The sequence below is a fragment of the Pelophylax lessonae genome (genome assembly GCF_965119305.1).
Source record: "Pelophylax lessonae genome assembly, chromosome: 1".
In the NCBI taxonomy this organism is placed as follows: Eukaryota; Metazoa; Chordata; class Amphibia; order Anura; family Ranidae; genus Pelophylax; species Pelophylax lessonae.
In genome coordinates, this window is record NC_138768.1 from 88,624,620 (window position 1) to 88,648,512 (window position 23,893).

The following is a 23,893-nucleotide window of genomic DNA, read 5'->3' on the forward strand; positions in this document are numbered from 1 at the left end:
CTAGAAGTAGAGGAGGGAGGAGGAGGGAGAAGGGGCCCGAACTTTTTGCGCACCTCGCTGCGGCGAGGTCCGACGGAAGTGGGGACAGGGTACTTGTCAAAAACAGGTACCCGCTCCCACCGAAAGGTGCCAAAAGTGGCACCGGAGGGGGGGGGGGGGGACAGATAAGTGGAAGTTCCACTTTTGAATGGAACTCCGCTTTAAGATGCAGTGTGCATGAGTCCATAAACTGTCAGCAGTCAAATTTATTAGAAAATGAGCCCTCTTGGAGGTTAAAATAGTTTTTATTTTTAAATAATTTTTTATTTTCAATATTATTTACATACATATGTTTTTTGTTTTTTTTACCACTGGCTGAATTTTGCAATGGAATCATGAGATTTCACCCCACTTGATTCATGAGAAGATACATTCTATTTTTCAAGTGTAATATAACTACTGTGACAATTAGTGAGATCATCACATCCAATATATATATTTTTATAAAGAGACCCCCCCCAAATTTAATGCTACCCTAGAACAGGAATTGTGTTAGTGGCAGGATCACCAGGTGATATAAGAGCTTGACACTGTCCTTAACCACTTAAGCCCCGGAGGATTTTCCTGCTAAAAGACCAGGGGGTATTTTGCGATTCGGCACTGCGTGACTTTAACGGACAATTGCGCGGTCGTGCAACGCTGTACCTAAACGAATTTGACGTGCTTTTTTTCCCACAAACAGAGCTTTCTTTTGGTGGTATTTGATCACCTGTGCGATTTTTTGATCACGCGCTATAAACAAAAAAAGCGACAATTTTGCAAAAATAGCAATATTTTTCAAATTTTTTTTATATGAAATTCCCCAAAAAAAATGTAAAAATCAAAATTTTTTAACATTTTCGGCCAATTTGTTTTATCCTACCTATGTTTGGTAAAAAAAATCGCAAAAAGCATATTTTTATTGGTTTGCGCAAAAGTTATCGCGTTTACTAACAAAGGGAAAGATTTTTGTCATTTTTGTTGTTTTTTTTTTTAACGCGTAATGGCGGCGATCTGCGATTTTTTTTGCAGTACTGCGACATTGCGGCGGACAGATCGGACCCTTGACTGACATTTTTGACACTTTTGGGGTTACCAGTGACATTTCTACAGTAATCAGTGCTATACATATGCACTGTTACTGTAAAAATACACTGGTAGTGAAGGGGTTAACTTTATTAGGGAGGGAGGGGCTGTGTGTGTCCCTAGGGGCGTGCTTTCTACTGTGATTGGCTGTGGCTTGAGCTGTAAGGACACTGATCAACGGATCTACATAGTAGATCTGTGTGATCAGTGTCTTTACACCGAGGAGAATGACAGGTGGCTTGTTTACACAAGCTGCCTGACATTCTCCCTCTCCCCCGCCGATCGCCGAGTGACTGGCGGACATCGGGTCCGCTGGTCACACGCGCGGGGGGGTCCGTGACCGTGCGGGAGCGGGAGCGCGCCTCCGCGGGCGCGCGCTCGCTCCCCCGACCCTCCCAGGCTAGTGACGTTAATTAACGTCACTCTGCCTGGCAGGGGCTGACCGCCGCAGTAAATCTACATGCGGCGGTCGGCAAGCGGTTAAAGGGCTAAAGTGGTAGTTCAGTCAAATACTAACTATACAGTATGTCACAAAAGTGAGTACACCCCTCACATTTTTGTAAATATTTTATTATATCTTTTCATGTGACAACACTGAAGAAATGACACTTTGCTACAATGTAAAGTAGTGAGTGTACAGCTTGTATAACAGTGTAAATTTGTTGTCCCCTCAAAATAACTCCACACATGGCTATTAATGTCTAAACCGCTGGCAACAAAAGTGAGTACACCCCAATTAGCCATTTTCCCTCCCCGGTGTCATGTGACTCGTTAGTGTTACAAGTTCTCAGGTGTGAATGCGGAGAAGGTGTGTTAAATTTGGTGTTATCGCTCTCACTCTCATACTGGTCACTAGTGTTGAGCGAACACGGACTGTATTATTCGTGTTCGTACCGAATAATTGGATTTTTGTTACCCGAACACGAACACGGACACTTTACTGTATATTCGGGTAAAAATCCGTGTTCGGTCGTTTTATTTCCGGGTTTTGCATGCTTTGGCGCTCTTTTCATGGCGGGCTTTCAACAGCCAATCAACAATCGTTTAATTGGTGTGCCTTAAGCCATCCCAGCCATGCCTGCAAATGTCTCAGTAGCTGTGATTGGCCGTCTGAAGCATGTGACCAAGTCTTTATAAGTTCGAGGCAGCCGCAGCGGCGTCATTATGCTGCTTAGATCAGGGACAGAGCACACATCAACGTGCTGGCTGCTGATTAGGGAAAGATAGGCAGGAAAAAACCATTTGTGTCCGGATAGAATTGAGGGACAGGTCGGAGTGTTTAGGCAGGGCGAGTTGTAGGCATTTTAGGGATAGAGTCTGCTGAATTATAGGGTCAGTGTCTTCTGCAAACTACAATCGATATTGCTGTGTGGGGGGTGGGGTCTGCACTCAATCCTGATCTACGATCTCTTCTCAATCCTGTTAGGGAGAGGCTGCTGCTGAATTTTAGGGTCAGAGTGTTCTACAAACTACAATCGATATTGCTGTGTGGGGTGGGGTCTGCACTTAGTTCTCCTGATCTACGATCTCTTCCCAATCCTGTTAGGGACAGAGTCTGCTGAATTTTAGGGAAACTGTGTTCTACAAACTACAATCGATATTGCTGTGTGGTGTGGGATAGGAGATAGGCAGGTGTCAGTGATCCACATCCATTTTTCTGTGTGTGGGCTGCAGTGAACACAATCTTTTTGGGGTGCAGTGAACACAATCCTTTTGGAGTGCAGTGAACAAAATCTTTGTGGGGTGCAGTGAACAAAACCTTTGTGGGGGTACAGTGAACACAATCTTTGTGGGGTGCAGTGAAGACAATCCTTGTGGGGTGCAGTGAAGACAATCCTTGTGGGGTGCAGTGAACAAAATCTTTGGGGGGTACAGTGAACACAATCTTTGTGGGGTGCAGAGAAGACAATCCTTGTGGGGTGCAGCGAACAAAATCTTTGGGGGGTACAGTGAACACAATCTTTGTGGGGTGCAGTGAACAAAACCTTTGTGGGGTGCAGTGAACACAATCTTTGTGGGGTGCAGTGAAGACAATCCTTGTGGGGTGCAGTGAAGACAATCCTTGTGGGGTGCAGTGAACAAAATCTTTGGGGGGTACAGTGAACACAATCTTTGTGGGGTGCAGTGAACAAAACCTTTGTGGGGTACAGTGAATACAATCTTTGTGGGGTGCAGTGAACAAAACATTTGTGGGGTACAGTGAACACAATCTTTGTGGGGTGCAGTGAAGACAATCCTTTTGGAGTGCAGTGAACACAATCTTTGTGGGGTACAGTGAACACAATCTTTGTGGGGTGCAGTGAACAAAACCTTTGTGGGGTACAGTGAACACAATCTTTGTGGGGTGCAGTGAACACAATCTTTGTGGGGTGCAGTGAACAAAACCTTTGTGGGGTGCAGTGAACACAACCTTTGTGGGGTACAGTGAACACAATCTTTGTGGGGTGCAGTGAACAAAACCTTTGTGGGGTACAGTGAACACAATCTTTGTGGGGTACAGTGAACACAATCTTTGTGGGGTGCAGTGAACAAAACCTTTGTGGGGTACAGTGAACACAATCTTTGTGGGGTGCAGTGAACACAATCTTTGTGGGGTGCAATGAACAAAACCTTTGTGGGGTGCAGTGAACACAACCTTTGTGGGGTACAGTGAACGCAATCTTTGTGAGGTGCAGTGAAGACAATCCTTGTGGGGTGCAGTGAAGACAATCCTTGTGGGGTGCAGTGAACAAAATCTTTGGGGGGTACAGTGAACACAATTTTTGTGGGGTGCAGTGAACAAAACCTTTGTGGGGCACAGTGAACACAATCTTTGTGGGGTGCAGTGAACAAAACCTTTGTGGGGTACAGTGAACACAATCTTTGTGGGGTACAGTGAACACAATCTTTGTGGGGTGCAGTGAACAAAACCTTTGTGGGGTACAGTGAACACAATCTTTGTGGGGTACAGTGAACACAATCTTTGTGGGGTGCAGTGAACAAAATCTTTGTGGGGTACAGTGAACACAATCTTTGTGGGGTGCAGTGAACAAAATCTTTGTGGGGTACAGTGAACACAATCTTTGTGGGGTGCAGTGAAGACAATCCTTGTGGGGTGCAGTGAAGACAATCCTTGTGGGGTGCAGTGAACAAAATCTTTGGGGGGTACAGTGAACACAATCTTTGTGGGGTGCAGTGAACAAAACCTTTGTGGGGTACAGTGAACACAATCTTTGTGGGGTGCAGTGAACAAAACCTTTGTGGGGTACAGTGAACAAAACCTTTGTGGGGTGCAGTGAACAAAACCTTTGTGGGGTGCAGTGAACACAACCTTTGTGGGGTACAGTGAACACAATCTTTGTGGGGTGCAGTGAACAAAACCTTTGTGGGGTACAGTGAACACAATCTTTGTGCGGTACAGTGAACACAATCTTTGTGGGGTGCAGTGAACAAAACCTTTGTGGGGTACAGTGAACACAATCTTTGTGGGGTGCAGTGAAGACAATCCTTTTGGAGTGCAGTGAACAAAATCTTTGTGGGGTACAGTGAACACAATCTTTGTGGGGTGCAGTGAACAAAATCTTTGTGGGGTACAGTGAACACAATCTTTGTGGGGTGCAGTGAAGACAATCCTTGTGGGGTGCAGTGAAGACAATCCTTGTGGGGTGCAGTGAACAAAACCTTTGTGGGGTACAGTGAACACAATCTTTGTGGGGTACAGTGAACACAATCTTTGTGGGGTGCAGTGAACAAAACCTTTGTGGGGTACAGTGAACACAATCTTTGTGGGGTGCAGTGAACAAAACCTTTATGGGGTACAGTGAAGACAATCTTTGTGGGGTGCAGTGAAGACAATCCTTTTGGAGTGCAGTGAACAAAATCTTTGTGGGGTACAGTGAACACAATCTTTGTGGGGTGCAGTGAACACAATCTTTGTGGGGTGCAGTGAAGACAATCTTTGTGGGGTGCAGTGAACAAAATCTTTGGGGGGTACAGTGAACACAATCTCTGTGGGGTGCAGTGAACAAAACCTTTGTGGGGTACAGTGAACACAATCTTTGTGGGGTGCAGTGAACAAAACCTTTGTGGGGTGCAGTGAACAAAACCTTTGTGGGGTGCAGTGAACACAACCTTTGTGGGGTACAGTGAACACAATCTTTGTGGGGTGCAGTGAACAAAACCTTTGTGGGGTACAGTGAACACAATCTTTGTGGGGTACAGTGAACACAATCTTTGTGGGGTGCAGTGAACAAAACCTTTGTGGGGTACAGTGAACACAATCTTTGTGGGGTGCAGTGAACAAAACCTTTGTGGGGTACAGTGAACACAATCTTTGTGGGGTGCAGTGAAGACAATCCTTGTGGGGTGCAGTGAAGACAATCCTTGTGGGGTGCAGTGAACAAAATCTTTGGGGGGTACAGTGAACACAATCTTTGTGGGGTGCAGTGAACAAAACCTTTGTGGGGTACAGTGAACACAATCTTTGTGGGGTGCAGTGAACAAAACCTTTGTGGGGTACAGTGAACACAATCTTTGTGGGGTGCAGTGAACACAATCTTTGTGGGGTACAGTGAACACAATCTTTGTGGGGTGCAGTGAAGACAATCCTTGTGGGGTGCAGTGAAGACAATCTTTGTGGGGTGCAGTGAACAAAATCTTTGGGGGGTACAGTGAACACAATCTTTGTGGGGTGCAGTGAACAAAACCTTTGTGGGGTACAGTGAACACAATCTTTGTGGGGTGCAGTGAAGACAATCCTTGTGGGGTGCAGTGAAGACAATCCTTGTGGGGTGCAGTGAACAAAATCTTTGGGGGGTACAGTGAACACAATCTTTGTGGGGTGCAGTGAACAAAACCTTTGTGGGGTACAGTGAACACAATCTTTGTGGGGTGCAGTGAACAAAACCTTTGTGGGGTACAGTGAACACAATCTTTGTGGGGTACAGTGAACACAATCTTTGTGGGGTGCAGTGAACAAAATCTTTGTGGGGTACAGTGAACACAATCTTTGTGGGTTGCAGTGAACAAAATCTTTGTGGGGTACAGTGAACACAATCTTTGTGGGGTGCAGTGAAGACAATCCTTTTGGAGTGCAGTGAACACAATCTTTGTGGGGTACAGTGAACACAATCTTTGTGGGGTGCAGTGAACAAAACCTTTGTGGGGTACAGTGAACACAATCTTTGTGGGGTGCAGTGAACAAAACCTTTGTGGGGTGCAGTGAACACAACCTTTGTGGGGTACAGTGAACACAATCTTTGTGGGGTGCAGTGAACAAAACCTTTGTGGGGTACAGTGAACACAATCTTTGTGGGGTACAGTGAACACAATCTTTGTGGGGTGCAGTGAACAAAACCTTTGTGGGGTACAGTGAACACAATCTTTGTGGGGTGCAGTGAACACAATCTTTGTGGGGTGCAGTGAACAAAACCTTTGTGGGGTGCAGTGAACACAACCTTTGTGGGGTACAGTGAACACAATCTTTGTGGGGTGCAGTGAACAAAACCTTTGTGGGGTACAGTGAACACAATCTTTGTGGGGTCCAGTGAACACAATCTTTGTGGGGTGCAGTGAACAAAACCTTTGTGGGGTGCAGTGAACACAATCTTTGTGGGGTGCAGTGAACAAAACCTTTGTGGGGTGCAGTGAACACAACCTTTGTGGGGTACAGTGAACACAATCTTTGTGAGGTGCAGTGAAGACAATCCTTGTGGGGTGCAGTGAAGACAATCCTTGTGGGGTGCAGTGAACAAAATCTTTGGGGGGTACAGTGAACACAATTTTTGTGGGGTGCAGTGAACAAAACCTTTGTGGGGCACAGTGAACACAATCTTTGTGGGGTGCAGTGAACAAAACCTTTGTGGGGTACAGTGAACACAATCTTTGTGGGGTGCAGTGAAGACAATCCTTTTGGAGTGCAGTGAACAAAATCTTTGTGGGGTACAGTGAACACAATCTTTGTGGGGTGCAGTGAAGACAATCCTTGTGGGGTGCAGTGAAGACAATCCTTGTGGGGTGCAGTGAACAAAATCTTTGGGGGGTACAGTAAACACAATCTTTGTGGGGTGCAGTGAACAAAACCTTTGTGGGGTACAGTGAACACAATCTTTGTGCTGTGCAGTGAACAAAACCTTTGTGGGGTACAGTGAACACAATCTTTGTGGGGTGCAGTGAAGACAATCCTTGTGGGGTGCAGTGAAGACAATCCTTGTGGGGTGCAGTGAACAAAATCTTTGGGGGGTACAGTGAACACAATCTTTGTGGGGTGCAGTGAACAAAACCTTTGTGGGGTACAGTGAACACAATCTTTGTGGGGTACAGTGAACACAATCTTTGTGGGGTACAGTGAACACAATCTCATACTTCTGAAGCTTTGAGGGTGCTGCCTGTTCTATACTCCTCCTCCTCCTCCTCATCCATCCTTTTAGGTGTACAAACAATAGTAATGGGGGCCTAGTGTGCTTCTGTACGTGTGAAAAACATACACTTTTTTTTGATCATATTTCCTATTCCGCTATTCTATAAAAACCTTTGGGGCTCAATTAAATTGCGGAATAGTCTGTGTCGGTATGTGTGAGATCCACCTTTCCAAGTTTTTGGGGTTCATCTCATACTTCTTAAGCTTTGAGGGTGCTGCCTGTTCTATACTCCTCCTCCTCCTCCTCCTCATCCATCCTTTTAGGTGTACAAACAATAGTAATTGGGGCCTAGTGTGCTTCTGTACGTGTGAAAAACATACACTTTTTTTTGATCATATTTTTCTATTCCGCTATTCAATAAAAACCTTTGGGGCTCAATTAAATTGCGGAATAGTCTGTGTCGGTACGTGTGAGATCCACCTTTCCAAGTTTTTGGGGTTCATCTCATACTTCTGAAGCTTTGAGGGTGCTGCCTGTTCTATACTCCTCCTCCTCCTCTTCCTCATCCATCCTTTTAGGTGTACAAACAATAGTAATTGGGGCCTAGTGTGCTTCTGTACGTGTGAAAAACATACACTTTTTTTTGATCATATTTCCTATTCCGCTATTCTATAAAAACCTTTGGGGCTCAATTAAATTGCGGAATAGTCTGTGTCGGTACGTGTGAGATCCACCTTTCCAAGTTTTTGGGGTTCATCTCATACTTCTGAAGCTTTGAGGGTGCTGCCTGTTCTATACTCCTCCTCCTCCTCTTCCTCATCCATCCTTTCAGGTGTACAAACAATAGTAATTGGGGCCTAGTGTGCTTCTGTACGTGTGAAAAACATACACTTTTTTTTGTGCATATTTCCTATTCCGCTATTCAATAAAAACCTTTGGGGCTCAATTAAATTGCGGAATAGTCTGTGTCGGTACGTGTGAGATCCACCTTTCCAAGTTTTTGGGGTTCATCTCATACTTCTGAAGATTTGAGGGTGCTGCCTGTTCCATACTCCTCTTCCTCATCCTCCCTTTAGGGTAGGAAAAAATTTAATCGGGCCTAGTCTGTGTTTGTACGTGTGAGATACACAGTTTTTTATCCTATTCCGCTATTCAATACACACCCTTTTGGTGTAAAAAACATTAAATTGCGGCATAGTTTGCATATTTGACTGTGAGATACACCCGTGCGATACTGTTGTTATTTTGTTCCGCTATTCAATAAAGACCTTTCTAGGGCAAGATCTTAAATTTCAGAAATATGAGGAGAGCGTCAAATAGGGGCCGTGGCCTGGGTCGTGGTGGTGCTGCTGCTAGAGCTCCTGTTGCAAGGAGAGGACGTGGTCGATCTGTGCGAGCTACACGCACAAGTGAAACACCTTCCTCAAGTGTGAGTAGGCGACAGAACCTGCATCAGTATTTGGTAGGGCATCATACGCCCCTAGAAGTGATGAGGCCAGAACAAGTGGAGGCGATAGTAGATTGGTTTGCTGCTGACAGTGCCTCCAGTTCCTTCACATTGTCTCCCACCCAGTCTACTGCAGAAAGGTCACAGTTGGCACCTGCAGCCGATGTCCAACCGTCTTTCACCTCACCCCCTTGCAAATCAGGCAAGCAGTCTGAGCCCCAAGCCATACAGCAGTCTCTTCTTCTTTTTGATGACTCTGTCAGCAGGGTTTCCCAGGGCCATCCACCTAGCCCTGCCCCAGAAGTGGAAGAGATTGAGTGCAGCGATGCCCAACCACTTATTTCTCAAGATGAGTACATGCAAGGATCATCGCAGCACGTCTCCGATGATGACGAAACGCAGGTGCCAACTGCTGCGGCGTTCAGCATTGTGGAGACCGACAAGGAGGGCAGGGGTGAAGACTGGGTGGAAGATGATGTGGAGGACGATGAGGTCCTCGACCCCACATGGAATGAACGTCATGCAGGTGACCTGAGTAGTTTGGAGGAAGAGGCGGTGGTCGCACAGAGCCACCAGCACAGCAGAAGAGGGAGCAGGGTGCAGAAGCGGAGCGGCCGTGCCCTAGACACTACGCCCGCTACTGCCCAACGCAGCAAGGGAACGAGCGCACCAAAGTCAGCTCAAAGGAGTTCTCTAGCGTGGAAGTTCTTTAGAAAATGTGCTGATGACAGGACACGAGTGGTTTGCACCCTGTGCAATCAGAGCTTGAAGCGAGGCATAAACCTTCTCAACCTGAGCACAACCTGCATAATCAGGCATCTAAGTGCAAAGCACGAGCTGCAGTGGAGTACACACCTTCAAAACCAAGAAACGTCTCTGGCTCATCCTGCTTCCTCTTCTGCTGCAGTCTCGGCCGCTCCAGCCACATCTGTAGTGATACCGGCACCTGCCACCCCGCAAACAGACGATCTGTCAGCAACACCACCACCTGGGTCACCAACAACCATCTCCACAATGTCCCGTGGAAGCGTTCAGATTTCCATCTCCCAAACACTTGAGAGGAAGAGGAAGTACCCCCCTACCCACCCGCGATCCCTGGCCCTGAATGCCAGCATTTCAAAATTATTGGCCTTTGAAATGCTGTCATTCCGTCTGGTGGAGACGCACAGTTTTAGAAACCTTATGTTGGTGGCTGTCCCACAGTACGTCGTGCCCAGCCGCCACTACTTTTCCAGGCAAGCCATCCCTTCCCTACACAACCAAGTGGGGGAAAAAATCAGGTGTGCACTGCGCAACGCCATCTGTGCCAAGGTCCACCTAACTACCGATACGTGGACCAGTAAGCACGGTCAGGGGCGTTATATCTCCCTAACGGCACACTGGGTAAATGCAGTGGCGGATGGGCCTGAGGCGGATAGCAATTTGGCGCATGTCCTTCCACCACCGAGGATTGCAGGGCGCTTCAGTTTGCCTCCTGTTCCTAACTCCTCCTACTCCGCTTCCTCATCCTCTACCGCCTCCTCATCCGGACAGCGTAACACCTTCACCACCAACTTCAGCACGGCCAGGGGTAAACGACAGCAGGCAGTTTTACAACTTGCCTGTTTGGGGGACAAACCACACACCGCGCAGGAGTTGTGGAGGAGCATGGAACAGCAAACAAATGAGTGGTTGCTGCCAGCGAGCCTCAAGCCCGGCCTGGTGGTGTGCGATAACGGGAGAAATCTCATAGCAGCTCTGGGCCTAGCCGGTTTGACGCACATCCCTTGCCTGGCGCATGTGCTGAATTTGGTGGTGCAGAGGTTCCTTAAAAACGACCCCGATATGTCAGAGCTGCTGCAGAAAGTGCGGGCCGTTTGTGCGCACTTTCGGCGTTCTCACCCTGCTGCTGCTCGCCTGGCAGCGCTGCAGCGTAACTTCGGCCTTCCCGCTCACCGCCTCATATGTGACGTGCCCACAAGGTGGAACTCCACCTTGCACATGCTGGAAAGACTGTGCGAGCAGCAGCAGGCCATAGTGGAGTTTCAGCTGCAGCACGCACGCGTGAGTCGCTCTGCGGAACAGCACCACTTCACCACCAATAACTGGGCCTCCATGCGAGACCTGTGTGCCTTGTTGCGCTGTTTTGAGTACTCCACCAACATGGCCAGTGGCAATGACGCCGTTCTCAGCTTAACTATCCCACTTCTATGCCTCCTTGAAAAAACAATTCGGGCGATGATGGAAGAGGATGTGGCACAGGATGAGGAGGAGGAGGAGGAGGATGAAGAGGTAACATTTCAAAGGCTTTCAGGGCAGTCATTCGCAAGGGGCTCCGAGGGTGGGTTCCTGCACACACAAACGCCAGGGACACAATTGTCCAGCAGGGGCACAGTTCTGGAGGATGAGGAGGATGAGGAGGGGGAGGAGCTGGAGGAGGAGATGGAACCATGTTCACAGCAGGGTGGCACCCAGGCCAGCTCATGGCCATCACTGGTGCGTGGCTGGGGGGATACAGAGGACACGGACGATACACCTCCTACAGAGGACAGCCTTTCGTCGCCTCTGGGCAGCCTGGCACACATGAGCGATTACATGCTGCAGTGTCTCCACAACGACCGCCGAGTTGCCCACATTCTAACTTGTGCTGATTACTGGGTGGCCACGCTGCTGGATCCCCGTTACAAGGACAACGTACCGTCCTTAATTCACTCACTGGAGCGCGATCGCAAGATGCGCGAGTACAAGCGCACGCTGGTAGACGCGATGCTGCTGGCATTCCCATCTGACAGCGGGGCCACAGTGGAAGCACAAGGCAGAGGAGGAGGAGGTCGCCAACTCAACCAGGGCACCGCCAGCACCTCAGAAGGCAGGGTTAGCATGGCCGAAATGTGGAAAAGCTTTGTCAGCACGCCACAACAAACAGCAGCACCAGCAGCTCAGATGGAACGTCTTAGCAGGAGGCAGCATTTTACCAACATGGTGGAGCAGTATGTGTGCACACGCCTACATGTAGTGAATGAGGGGTCTGCCCCCTTCAACTTCTGGGTCTCCAAATTGGGCACATGGCCTGAGCTTGCCCTTTACGCCTTGGAGGTGCTGGCGTGCCCTGCAGCCAGTGTATTATCTGAACGGGTATTTAGCACGGCTGGGGGTGTTATAACAGACAAGCGCAGCCGCCTGTCCAGAGACAATGTGGACAAGCTCACGTTCATTAAAATGAACCAGGCATGGATCCCACGGGACTTTTCCATACCTTGTGCAGAATAGCAATGGATACCGACCTTACCCAGCCATTGTTCCATTTTTGCTCTTTCTCACTCTTTTGGGGTGTACCCTCATTTAAAATTTGTGAAAAGAAGCAGTGTTGGCTACCTCGTCCTCCTCCTCAGGGCCAGATTAACGTAGGGGCTATTGGAGCTGCAGCTCCATGCAGGCCCCTACCTTTTATATAGGCCCCGGGTTGGCCATATTCACTGTGACCGCTCTTCTGTCACTTGTAAACACAGAAGTCTGGCTTCTATGCTCGCTTCCCCAGGCAGCACCCTCAGAACCTCCCCACACAGCGCGAAGGCCCGACAAGGAGGGACAGTTGCCGATGCATGGATGTGTTTATGGGCTTCAGAGACAGCATCCCATGTTGAATTAGGCATGCATGGCTGCACCCTTCCTCCTCTGGGTGCATGCCAAGGCACGGCCCTTAAGGCCCTTCAAAATCCTCAGCACCAAGACCATGATGCTCTTAATCCGACCCTGGTCCTCCTCCACCGCCGCTTCCACCTACACCGCCCATAGGTGTGCGCAGCCTATTGCATTAGGGTGTGCACCCCAAAGTTGAAATACACATGCATGTGTTTGCCTACATGTACATGGCCCCGATACATTACTCTCCCTGCTGGCAAAGAGAAATAGAGCAGAGCAGGTGCGAGGGAGATCTTTCCCATCTCCTCACTGGCAAACAGAGCGATAATGCTATGTGCCCTAGGTGATTAGGGTGTGCCCAGGTACACCAGGCACACCCTGTGCGCACGCCTATGACACCGCCACATCCACCACCACCTCAACCTCCCTCCTACTCCTTATGGGCCTCGTCCTTCAGAGATGAAGAACATTGTTTTATTTTTCTGGTTTTTTTTTGTTGTTTTAAGTTATTTCCCTATCCACATTTGTTTGCAGAGCACTTGCCATGCTCTTAACTACGTTTTGCTGCCATTTGCAGCACTCTAGCCCTTTCCATTGGTGTTTTAGAGCCATTTTAGTGCCTTAAAGTTCGGGTCCCCATTGACTTCAATGGGGTTCGGTGTCCGGGAAAAGTTCGGTAAAAGTCCGGGACACGGACCCGGACTTTTTTTTAAAGTTCGGCCGAACCCGTCGAACACGGACATCTAGGTGTCCGCTCAACCCTACTGGTCACTGAAAGTTCAACATGGCACCTCATGGCAAAGAACTGTCCGAGGATCTGAAAAAAAACAAATTTTTGCTCTACATAAAGATAGCCTAGGCTATAAGAAGAATGCCAAGACCCTGAAACTGAGCTGCAGCATGGTTGCCAAAACCATACAGCGGTTTAACAGAAAAGGCCTTGCCATGGTCGACCAAAGAAGTTGAGTGCGCACTACTTTACTCACTACTTTACATTGTAGCAAAGTATCATTTCTTCAGTGTTGTCACATGAAAAGATATAATAAAATATTTACTAAAATGTGAAGGGTGTACTCACTTTTGTGAGATACTGTACATAAACCTACTCCCACCCTCATTCTAAGCCTATTCTATCTACCCTGTAGAGGAAAAAATGTCTATACTTACCTATGCTGAGGGTGCTCTGGTCTAGTTGCATGAACGTCTCCCAGGGCTGGCTTGAGTGTAGAGGCAAACAACAGATGACCCATAGTAAGTCTATGGGGGAAATCACTGCCTTGGTTCTGCAGCCACTGTCGGCGATCTCTTCTCTTCACTGAAGCCGGTGTAACGTTAAAAAACCATACCCCGTGGAGAAACCATACCCTCGTCACTTCCGGGCTGAAACAGGTGAGCAGCGCAGCAGTGCGCATGCTCAGAGCCCCGGATACGTGATTGAACATTAAAGAATTAGACAAGTGCACATGCTCGGTGGGCATGAAATTCTCACGGCACTGTGTCTAATGTTATACTTGCGGCGGGTACATTAAAACACTTCGGCTGCAACATAAATCATGTCCTCTGCTATCGCTGTAACTTCCCTCATCTCCGGTAATAAAAATAAAAGCGGCGGCGGGAGTATGAGATGCAAATGTGACGGCGATCGCGGCTCCGTGATCCGCTTTTATATTTATTACCGGAGATGAGGGCAGTGACAGGGCGAAGAGCGGAGATGATTTATGTTTCAGATGAGCTGTTTTAATGTAAGCGCCGCAAGTTTAACTACCGCGAGAAATCCATACCCTCCGTAGCTGAACCGGAAGTGACGAGGGTATGGTTTTCTCACGGGTATGGTTTTTTCACGGAACACCAGCCCCAAGGGAGATCATGTGACTGGACCAGAGCACCCTCAGAATAGGTAAGGGCAAGCATTTTTCCTTTACAGGGTACTTAGAATATGATAATGTATATAGTGCAGCCCTACTGAGCAATTACATTCTAAAATTATGTGTTAACCACTTTACGACCACCCACCGCAGTTATACAGCGGCAGGCAGACACTCCTGGGCAAACCCATGTAGGTATACATCAGTCTCGCACAGGAAGCTATGGGGCGAGCGCGCTCCCAACGCCGCTCGTCAGCGGGGAAGCCGATGCAGCGGGCAGGCGGCTCAGATTGTCGCCTGACACCCGCAATCGTTCCCCGCTGAGAGAGAAGAACGGTCATCTGTTGTAAACACAGCTGACCGTTCTTCTCCCTGGAATGATCACAGAGCTTCTGTGATCCTTCTATATAGGAACACAGGTCTCTATGGTCATTTTACAAGCCACGCCCCCATAGCTAGAAACACGCCCCTAGGTACACATTGAACCCCATGATCACCCACAGTGTTAACCCCTTCCCTGCCAGTGTCATTATTACAGTAACAGTGCATGTTTTTAGCACTGATTACTGTAGTAATGTCACTGGTACCCACAAAAGTGTCAAAAATGTCAGTCAGGGGTCCGATCTGTGCGCTGCAATGTCGCAGTCCCGCAAACAATCACAGATCGCCGCCATTACTAGTTAAAAAAAACAAAAAAAAACAATAAAAATGACAAATCTTTCCCGTAGTTAGTAGACAAAATAACTTTTGCGCAAACCAATCAAAATACGCTTATTGCCATTTTTATTAAATTAATTTTTTTAACAAAAATATGTAGCAGAAAACAAATTGGCCTGAAATGTTAATTTTTTATTTTTTATTTTTTTGAGAATGTTATATAGCAGAGTGTGAAAAATATTGTTTTTGTTTTTCAGAACTGTCGCTGTTTTTTTGTTTATAGCGCAAAAAATAAAATTCGCACAGGTGATCAAATACCACCAAAAGAAAGCTCTATTTGTGGGGGAAGAAAGGACATCAATTTAATTTGGGTACAGCATCACACGACCGCGCAATTGTCCATTAAAGTAACGCAGTGCCGAATCCAAAATATGGCCTGGTTATTAAGGGGGCAAATCCTTCCGGTCCAGAAATGGTTCATAAATACTTCTGTGTCCAAATAGATAAAACAAAAATATAAAAAAATTATAAAAAAATAAAGTCTCTTTAGTATATTTATTCCACCGCCGTGCTCCTCTATACTGTTCTTATATAGATAAACCTGTGCCACCACCACCAGGTGAATTGTACGCTTACCTCACTCCTGTTAATCACAGGCTTTTCATTACAACTCCTGCCAATCTCTCTGGGATGGATGCCTTTCTTCCCTCATGGGATCTAGTACTCCATTCTGACCGAATATTCCTCACACGAACCACATGAAATATTTAGGCAGCTGCATAGTGCTCTCCTTATAGTTTATTAAAATGCCCCCATTAAAAAACACTTACAAAAAGTATGTAATAAAAACGCATATCAATCCCACTGTCATTTAGCTCACAACACCCCTCGGCTCTCGATAGCTGCATGACATCACGGGCTAAAGCATTGTAAACTTATCCTTCAGTACAGACATTCCCCCGGACAGTATCCTACTGAAGAAGCCTAATCAGAGGGCGAAACTCGTATAGAAACGAGGAACCCAGCCTGTAACTTCATGCAGCCACCGAGGCCCGAGCGGTGTTGTGAGCTAAACGACAGGAGATTGATATGCATGAACCACAAGATAAAAAATATGCCCTAGCAACAGGAAAAAAATAAAATAAAACAAACCACCCCATTTAGTATAGAATCAAAAAAAAAGTCTAAAACACTATAGCCCAAAGCAATTTTTAAACCTAACAGAAAAAAAGCTAAATAAATATGAGGGGGATATGAGAGGAGGGGGCAGCCGCTAAACAGCAACTACAGCTTTTGTCACACACACACACACACACACACACACACACACACACACACACACACACACACACACACACAAAGGTAGTCCTAGAAAATATTGTTGGGCCCACCACACTGCAATCCACAGTAATACAGTATAGTGCAATATAGCACATTAAAGACCTGTATAGCAACTAACTCCTCCTGTGCAGACTGCCAGCTCTCCCTGAACTTGTTTGAATTTGTTTTACAAATTTAAACTTAAATAAATAATTCTCAGAGCACAATGGGTTTTCCAGTTGCAGCCTGGCTTTGTACAACTAATATATTGTACAGCATTATCTGGTTGCAGCCTGGCCTTGGACAGCCTAATCCCCATACACATTAATCCAATAAATTGAGTCTGACATACTGAATTTATTTGGGTGTGTAAATCTTAGGTTGAGCTATTGAGCTTTGTAAACAACATATTTTTACAACAGGATAATCTAAAGAGCATAAAAAAAAAAAAAAAAAATATATATATATATATATATATATATATATATATATATATATATATATATATATATATATACATATACATAAAGTACCTGTATGACATATTTTGTATTTATCTGACTAAAGAAAAACAGAACAGCCACCGAAGCGGCCAAGTTGCCAAGGGGGACTTTGATTGAGGCATCACACTTATATTGGTAAAGACAAAGTAACAGTCTATCTAGTAAAGAATATATTTATTGCACAGAAAACAAGAATTCTATTTATGGGTAGACCCATGAGACATATTGGACTGATCCAATGAGGCAATAATGAATTAACAATAAAAGCATACACATAAAAAAACATCATGAAACCCTGCATCTTAATGTACTCTACGCGTTTCACGAAGTAATATTCGCTCTTCAGGAGTGGATGCATGTCATGCGTCTAGAAAGTAGAACAGTAGTATAAGTATATATATATATATATATATATATATATATATATATATTTTTTGTATTTAATAAACATCTAGACAATATCAAAGGCATGGGTATAGAGTCAAACATTGACAATGAACTATAATAGCTCTATACTCACTGGATCTGATCCAGTGAGTATAGAGCTATTATAGTTTATTGTCCAATGTTTGACTCTATACCCATGACTTTGATATTGTCTAGATGTTTATTAAATACAATATATATATAATATATATATATATATATATATATATATATATATATATATATATATATGTATATATAATACTGCTGTTCTACTTTCTAGACACATGACATGCATCCACTCCTGAACAGCGAATATTACTTCGTGAAACGCGTAGAGTACATTAAGATGCAGGGTTTCATGATGTTTTTTTATGTGTATGCTTTTATTGTTAATTCATTATTGCCTCATTGGATCAGTCCAATATGTCTCATGGGTCTACCCATAAATAGAATTATTGTTATCTGTGCAATAAATATATTCTTTACTAGATAGAATGTTACTTTGTCTTTACCAATATAAGTGTGATGCCTCAATCAAAGTCCCCCTGGGCAACTTGGCCACTTCGGTGGCTGTTCTGTTTTTGTATGCATATTGGGATGGAGGCATACCACTTTGATGTTAGATCCAGATCACACCCCTTTGTTATTTGACTGAAGAAATCGTTTTTAAAATATGTATTTTAGAAGTGACATTAACCATTTGTTGGTTCTTTGATCTAGTGTAATGCATAGCATACAGGGAAAACTAAGAGCAGCAGATCTCCCCTTTATAAACTGATAGAAGGACCAGGAGCAGAAGCTACATAAAGACAGTGAATGGGCAGAATGGAATTCCTGATATTTTCAGTGGCTTTTTAATTCGTCCCCAGTTGTCTCTACCCTAAACATCTCAGAACATCGCTGTAAGAAATATGGTGACAAAGTTATTTATTGCTGGTTATGTATTCATCATTCAAGGTTCCGTATGGTTTCAAAAAAGAGTTCCCGAGAGTGTCAAGCAGATGGAACATGGAGTAACAGTCTTCCTTTCTGTGAAGGTACAAAGTGCTTTAAATCCTATTAAAGAAGAGCCCATTATGGAATTCTCTAAAGGTCTGTCATTAAATTGTAATGTCATTAAAGTTCATACTTCACATAAATCGATAAGGAACATGTCAGTGTAGCTCTACCCCCGCAGAAGCTGCTGCAAAGAATGGGTCCTCTCAACTTCTCTGACTCACCTGGGGATGTAGGCCCAGATATATAGTATATAGCAGATAGTACCAAAAAGCCAGCTGAACTGATTCCTGACACCCAGCAACAATATTCTCTCAGAAAAAAGAACACTAAGTCAGAGAATAAAAAGGGTAACTCTGTCTATTATAACTTAGGTCAATAGGTAACTGGATGAACACAATATTAATAGTTAATTGACGTTCAATTTAATGGCTGACAGGCTATGAGGTACTGTTAGAATTAGATATTCAAATCAGCATAAACAGTCACAACGTCATCAGTAGTGCAACAGAGAAGGAATTTGAAGTGCAAATGAGTAAGGTTATACTGCTCATGTGCAGTAGCTGTCACTAGGGTTGGGGGTCACCTTGTGAGGTAAAACATGGTGTTACCCTCCCCCCCCCCTTAATAATTAAATAATCTCTCCCCCTAGCCTGCCGCAGTGCTCTGTCCTTTTGCTGAGGAGTGACAGCAGGACAGAGCAGTAGACACTGGGCAGGCTAGCACATCGGGCTTTCTCCTGTCTAGCCTGCCACACTGCCCCGCAGAGAGCTGGGCAGGCTAGTTTTGGGCTGGCAGCATGTGGTCACCCCAAACTGCCCCCCTGTAAATGATGTAGTCGGTGCCAGAACACTGATCTGTGCAGTGTCATAGATGGGGATGACACCCTGTCCCTAGGGAAAATGTGGTTACTGTACCTAGGGGAGATTGGTTCTCTGTCCCCAGGGGGTATGTGGTTCCTGTCTGCAGGGAATATGGGGTTCCTGCCAATTAGGGGAGATAAGGTCCCTGACCCCAAGGGAGTTGGGGTACCTGTCCCTTGGGTAATGGGGTCCCTGTCCCCAGGGAATATGGGGTTCCTGTCCCTAGGAGGAGACAGGGTGGTCCCTGTCGCCAGGGAAGATGGGGTCCCTGTCCCACAGGGAGATGGGGTCCCTGTCCCCAGGGTAGATGGGGTCCCTGTCCTCTGGAGAGATGGGCCCCTGTACCTAGGGAGATGGGGTGGGGTATGCGATAGTCTATGGGGGAGATGGGGTTGTCTCACTTACCATGACTGTAGTACAGGGTCAGATTGATGTAGTGCGGTACTAGATCCTGTCAGCATGGTCTGGCTGTGCCACCCATGTCCGCCTGGCTGTTGTAGTTGGTGAGGAAGCATTCAGTACTGCAGCCGGCTGCCCTTCAAGCATTCGTCCATGGTCGCTTTGACTACTTCTGGCAGCAGCACAGAGAAGATGGTCAGCATGAAAGACTGCATCTTCACTCTATGGGCTCTCTGAGGGAGATCTCTACGCGAAGGGACGGGGGACTGGGAGACAAGCCTACAGCGGTGTCCTCTGGGGAGCCGGCTCTCATAGGGCTGCACTAGTATGCTTGGACTGGACTGAGTGGCAATCTATGGGGCAGGAGAGAGGGGCCAGCCAGGGATGCCCGAGGTAAATTTGAGACTGAATAGGGGTTGCCTGATGCTGACCCTGAGTGGAGCAGTACCTATCAGCATGTCCTGCTTTTTAGGACATGCGGGCCTGATGTCACCCCTTGTAGAATAGGAAAATAAATGTTTGGAAAGAGAAAGCTGTTATAAATGGAAAGTAACAATCTGAGGACCAGAACTTGAGAACTTTCACAGACAGGGGCATGGCAGAGAATGAGAGGACATTACAGGGAATTTAAAAGAGTGGTTTGATTTATTTAGGGGAGGACAGCGTCATGGCTGCCAAGGGAGGGGTTTAGAGTAGTGATCGACCAATATCGTTTTTGTAATGCCGATACTGATATTTTGGTCATCGGATATCAATATCGGCCGATATTTTTGGACATGTAAAAAAATGTTTTTTTTTTTTTTTTTTTTTTTTTACAAAGGTACTCCTTGTGGAGGGATTTGGGGGTCTATAAGACCCCAAACCCCTCCTCTGCACTGAAAAGCATTCAAAATGCCAAGTTTGGCTGTTTTGAATGCTGTCAGTTTTTTTAATTCAGCGCAGAGTACCCGGAAGTGACATCACTTCTGGGTTTTTTACATGGAGACCCGATCAGAGCCGAATGCGGCTTTGATCGGGTCTTCTCTTCGGCGGCGATGGAGGTAGGATGCCCGGGTCTCCCGGAAGGTGGCGGGAGGGGGGAGACGTCCCGTCCCACTCCTTGTAATGACAGCCGAGCGGCTTCTCAGCCACATTGGTTGTCATTAGAAGACAGCCAACCGTTGGCTATGGACACCGGTACCGGGGTGATGCCACTAGCTGCAGGTATTACCCCAGTACCGGTACATGCACTTTCCCGAAATATCGGCAATATCGGTAACCTCAGGGGCCGATTCAGATGTCAAGGAAAGTGCATATCGGCTCCCGATATATCGGTGTTGCCGATAATCAGTCGATCCCTAGTTTAGAGTAGCAGAGGGTGGTCAGCAATGATGACTACAGCCATAAGATTGACCATAAGAAGCATAAAACCCCAAAACATTATATATTTTCTAAAAGCAGACACACTGCAGAATAAAAAAATTGTGGTTCCAATTTTTTTATGTTCCATGAAATTTCAGTAAAAAATATACTAATTATATTCACAGGTACTAAAATATAAAACACGAGGTTGAGCTGAGTAAATAGATACTCAACATGTCAAACCTTAAAACACATGTGCCCGTGAAATGGCGACATGTTTAGGTATTCTATCTCTCTAAACTGATGACCTATAGGAGCTTTTAAAGTGTCACCTATGGAAACATAGGTGACACTTTAAAAGCTCCTACAGGTCATCAGTTTAGAGTTACCCAGGAGCTCTGGTGCTAAAATGATTGCTCTCACTCCGGTGTGCACAGCAATATGTAACATGTGTATTGCAATTGATATTTTCGTGCATAGACTTCGCCCCCGCCCCGACGCCCCCACCCCCCAACACGTACACAAGAATTATTGGTGGGGGATTTTATATGCTTAGATGTAACAATTTTTTTACAATTTAAACATTTTTTTTAACTTAACTCTTTTTTTTTCTTCACATAGGGGACAAAATGTCCCGATGTGATGATATTTTGGTCCAGGTTTTCTTTAACCGCTTGCTTACTGGGCACATATACCCCCTTCCTACCCAGGCAAATTTTTTCAGCTTTTAGCACTGTCACACTTTGAATGACAATTGCACGGTCATGCTACACTGTAGCCATATGACATTTTTATCATTTTTTTCACACAAATAGATCTTTCTTTTGGTGGTATTTAATCACCTCTGGGTTTTTTATTTTTTGCTAAGCAAGCAAAAAAAATGGAATACTTTGAAAAAACAACAACACTGTTTTCATTGTCTGTTGAAAAAAATTCTAAACAGTGCGCTGATGAGGATGCACTGATAGGTGGCACTGATGGGCACTGATAGAAGGCACTGAAGGGAACTGAGAGGTGGCACTGATAGGGGGCACTGAGAGGTGGCACTGATGGGCACTGATAGATGACACTGATGGGCTGATAGGTGGCACTAATAGACACTGGGAGGTGGCACTGATGATGAGGCACTAATGGGCACTGATTGGCAGCACTGATGGACAATAATAGGTGGAACTGATGGACACTGATTAGCGGTACTGATGGGCACTGGTAGGTGGCACTGGTGGGCACTGTTTAGCAGCACTGACGGGGGCAACATTGGACCGATGTCCCTCTTACAGAAGCCGGTGATCAGCTTTATTTTTTTCCCCTTGCGCTGTCAGCGCGAGCAAAAAAAAAAAAGCAGCTGACCGACCTCTATTTACATCATTGGCTGACAGCTGATCACATGGTAAAGGGCCAGGATCAGCCTACTCTGATCTGTGATCAGCCGAGTCCTAAAGACTCTGTGATCACAGAGCGCGCCACCTGTGCGGGTCAAAGGGCACGCAGGAAGCGCAAGAATGGGAGGACGTCCAGGTATGTCCTCCCGGCATTTTAGGCCCTTGTTTTAGCTGGCTTTCAGGTATAGCGCGAGCATGAAGTGGTTAATGAGACTCCAGGGGTCTAAAAGACCCTGGGCATCTCACCTGTGCTCCAATGAATCTAATGCAGTGTAGATTTTACTGCATTAGATTCTTCCTCAGCTATACAACCTGGGGAAACTGACATGGGGACCCAGAAGTGACGTCTTACACTTCTCTTCTGGGTCAGCAAAAAGAAGGGGAGGAGAGCCGATGGATTTTCGCTCAGCTCCCTATCCTCTACCCAGTGGCCTCTGCTGTGCCGGTCCCAGGCGCACCAGTACCTTGTAGGGTATACTGTACACACACTTCACATGCTTGCTGCCATTTCTTTCCCTGCCACTAAAGGCTACATGCATGATTGGTTGGAATTTTACAGGGAACTCTAAGCCATTTGTCTCCCATTTCTTAAGGGACAGTACCATTTATTAAAAAAAAAAGGGGCATGGATCTCCTTAATATCCAAACCAGACCATTTTCCAAGCATGCAGCCAGCGTGGCCAGGAAAGGAAAGGCAGTAAGCCCTAAATTTGGAGTCGGCAACCTTTTGATCGCAATCTACCCATTATCTGTGGGCCGGTGACCGGTAGATTGAGTTTTCATCCCTGCTTTTCTGACCATCAAGTGCTCCTCTCCCTGAGTGGCAGAGTGGCACAGGAAAATAATGAGCTGAGGCATGTTTGTCATCTGAGCTTTTAAGCCAGGAAGCTGTCAAACTAATCCCAGGTGGAGAAGGCTTTCCCCGTCCTGCAGCAGGCCCCTTGCATATGTGCTATAATGCGCTGACAGATTTGACAGCTCTCAGGAATAACTGTGGGTTCAGGCTCTTGTCTATACATGCCTGAGCTTATCCCACGAGTGTAGTGTGATGATCTCTACCAGCCTTCTTCTCCAGTCCATTCATGGGTGACTTCATGTAGGATGGATAAGTGAGAAGGGCTGGCAGGGATCATTGCCAGAAAAAGTAAATCTGCCACAGCAGCTTCCCTGCTCCACTCCGCATAAGGAAACCTCCTGACCCTTCTGTAGTGTGCCCTCATGACCGCTCTGTACCATGCCCTCTTGACTCCCCTGTATTGTAGCCTCCTACTACTACTACTTACAAGAGCCAGAATTAAGAGCAGATAGCCATGCTAGCATTGAGGACAGACAGACCTAAAACTAGTTGAGAAAGTCATCCGGCATTTCCAGTTGTTCTGTCTTCATGACGGACTCCAGATTCAGGCTTGAGGGGGTAACCAATTACTCCCCAGACATGAAAAAAATTGTAAATGCTTACTTTTAAGTTAGGCTTATATTTTTACAGTGACATTTGTTTTATTATATTTTTCGAAGTTTTAGTAATCCCATCCTTATGTTTAATTGGAGGCTTGCAAGCTAATTTTCTTTAAAAAAAAAACCTTGATCTCTCGAAGGTTGCCTATCCCTGCCCTACGTCATACCAGGCC

General features: G+C 46.0%; 1 protein-coding gene across 1 annotated transcript in view; it reads left to right on the top strand.

The window, feature by feature from the left end:
* The window catches only part of LOC309544140 (C4b-binding protein alpha chain-like), a gene marked incomplete at its 3' end in the record, with an annotated part of 145,323 nt that overhangs the window by 73,544 nt on the left and 47,886 nt on the right, over positions 1 to 23,893 (top strand). Inside the window, exon 5 of the mRNA XM_082243031.1 lies at positions 18,242 to 18,321. Within this exon, the coding sequence (XP_082099157.1) occupies positions 18,242 to 18,321 (80 nt within the window). The remainder of the gene's footprint in view (positions 1 to 18,241; positions 18,322 to 23,893) is intronic.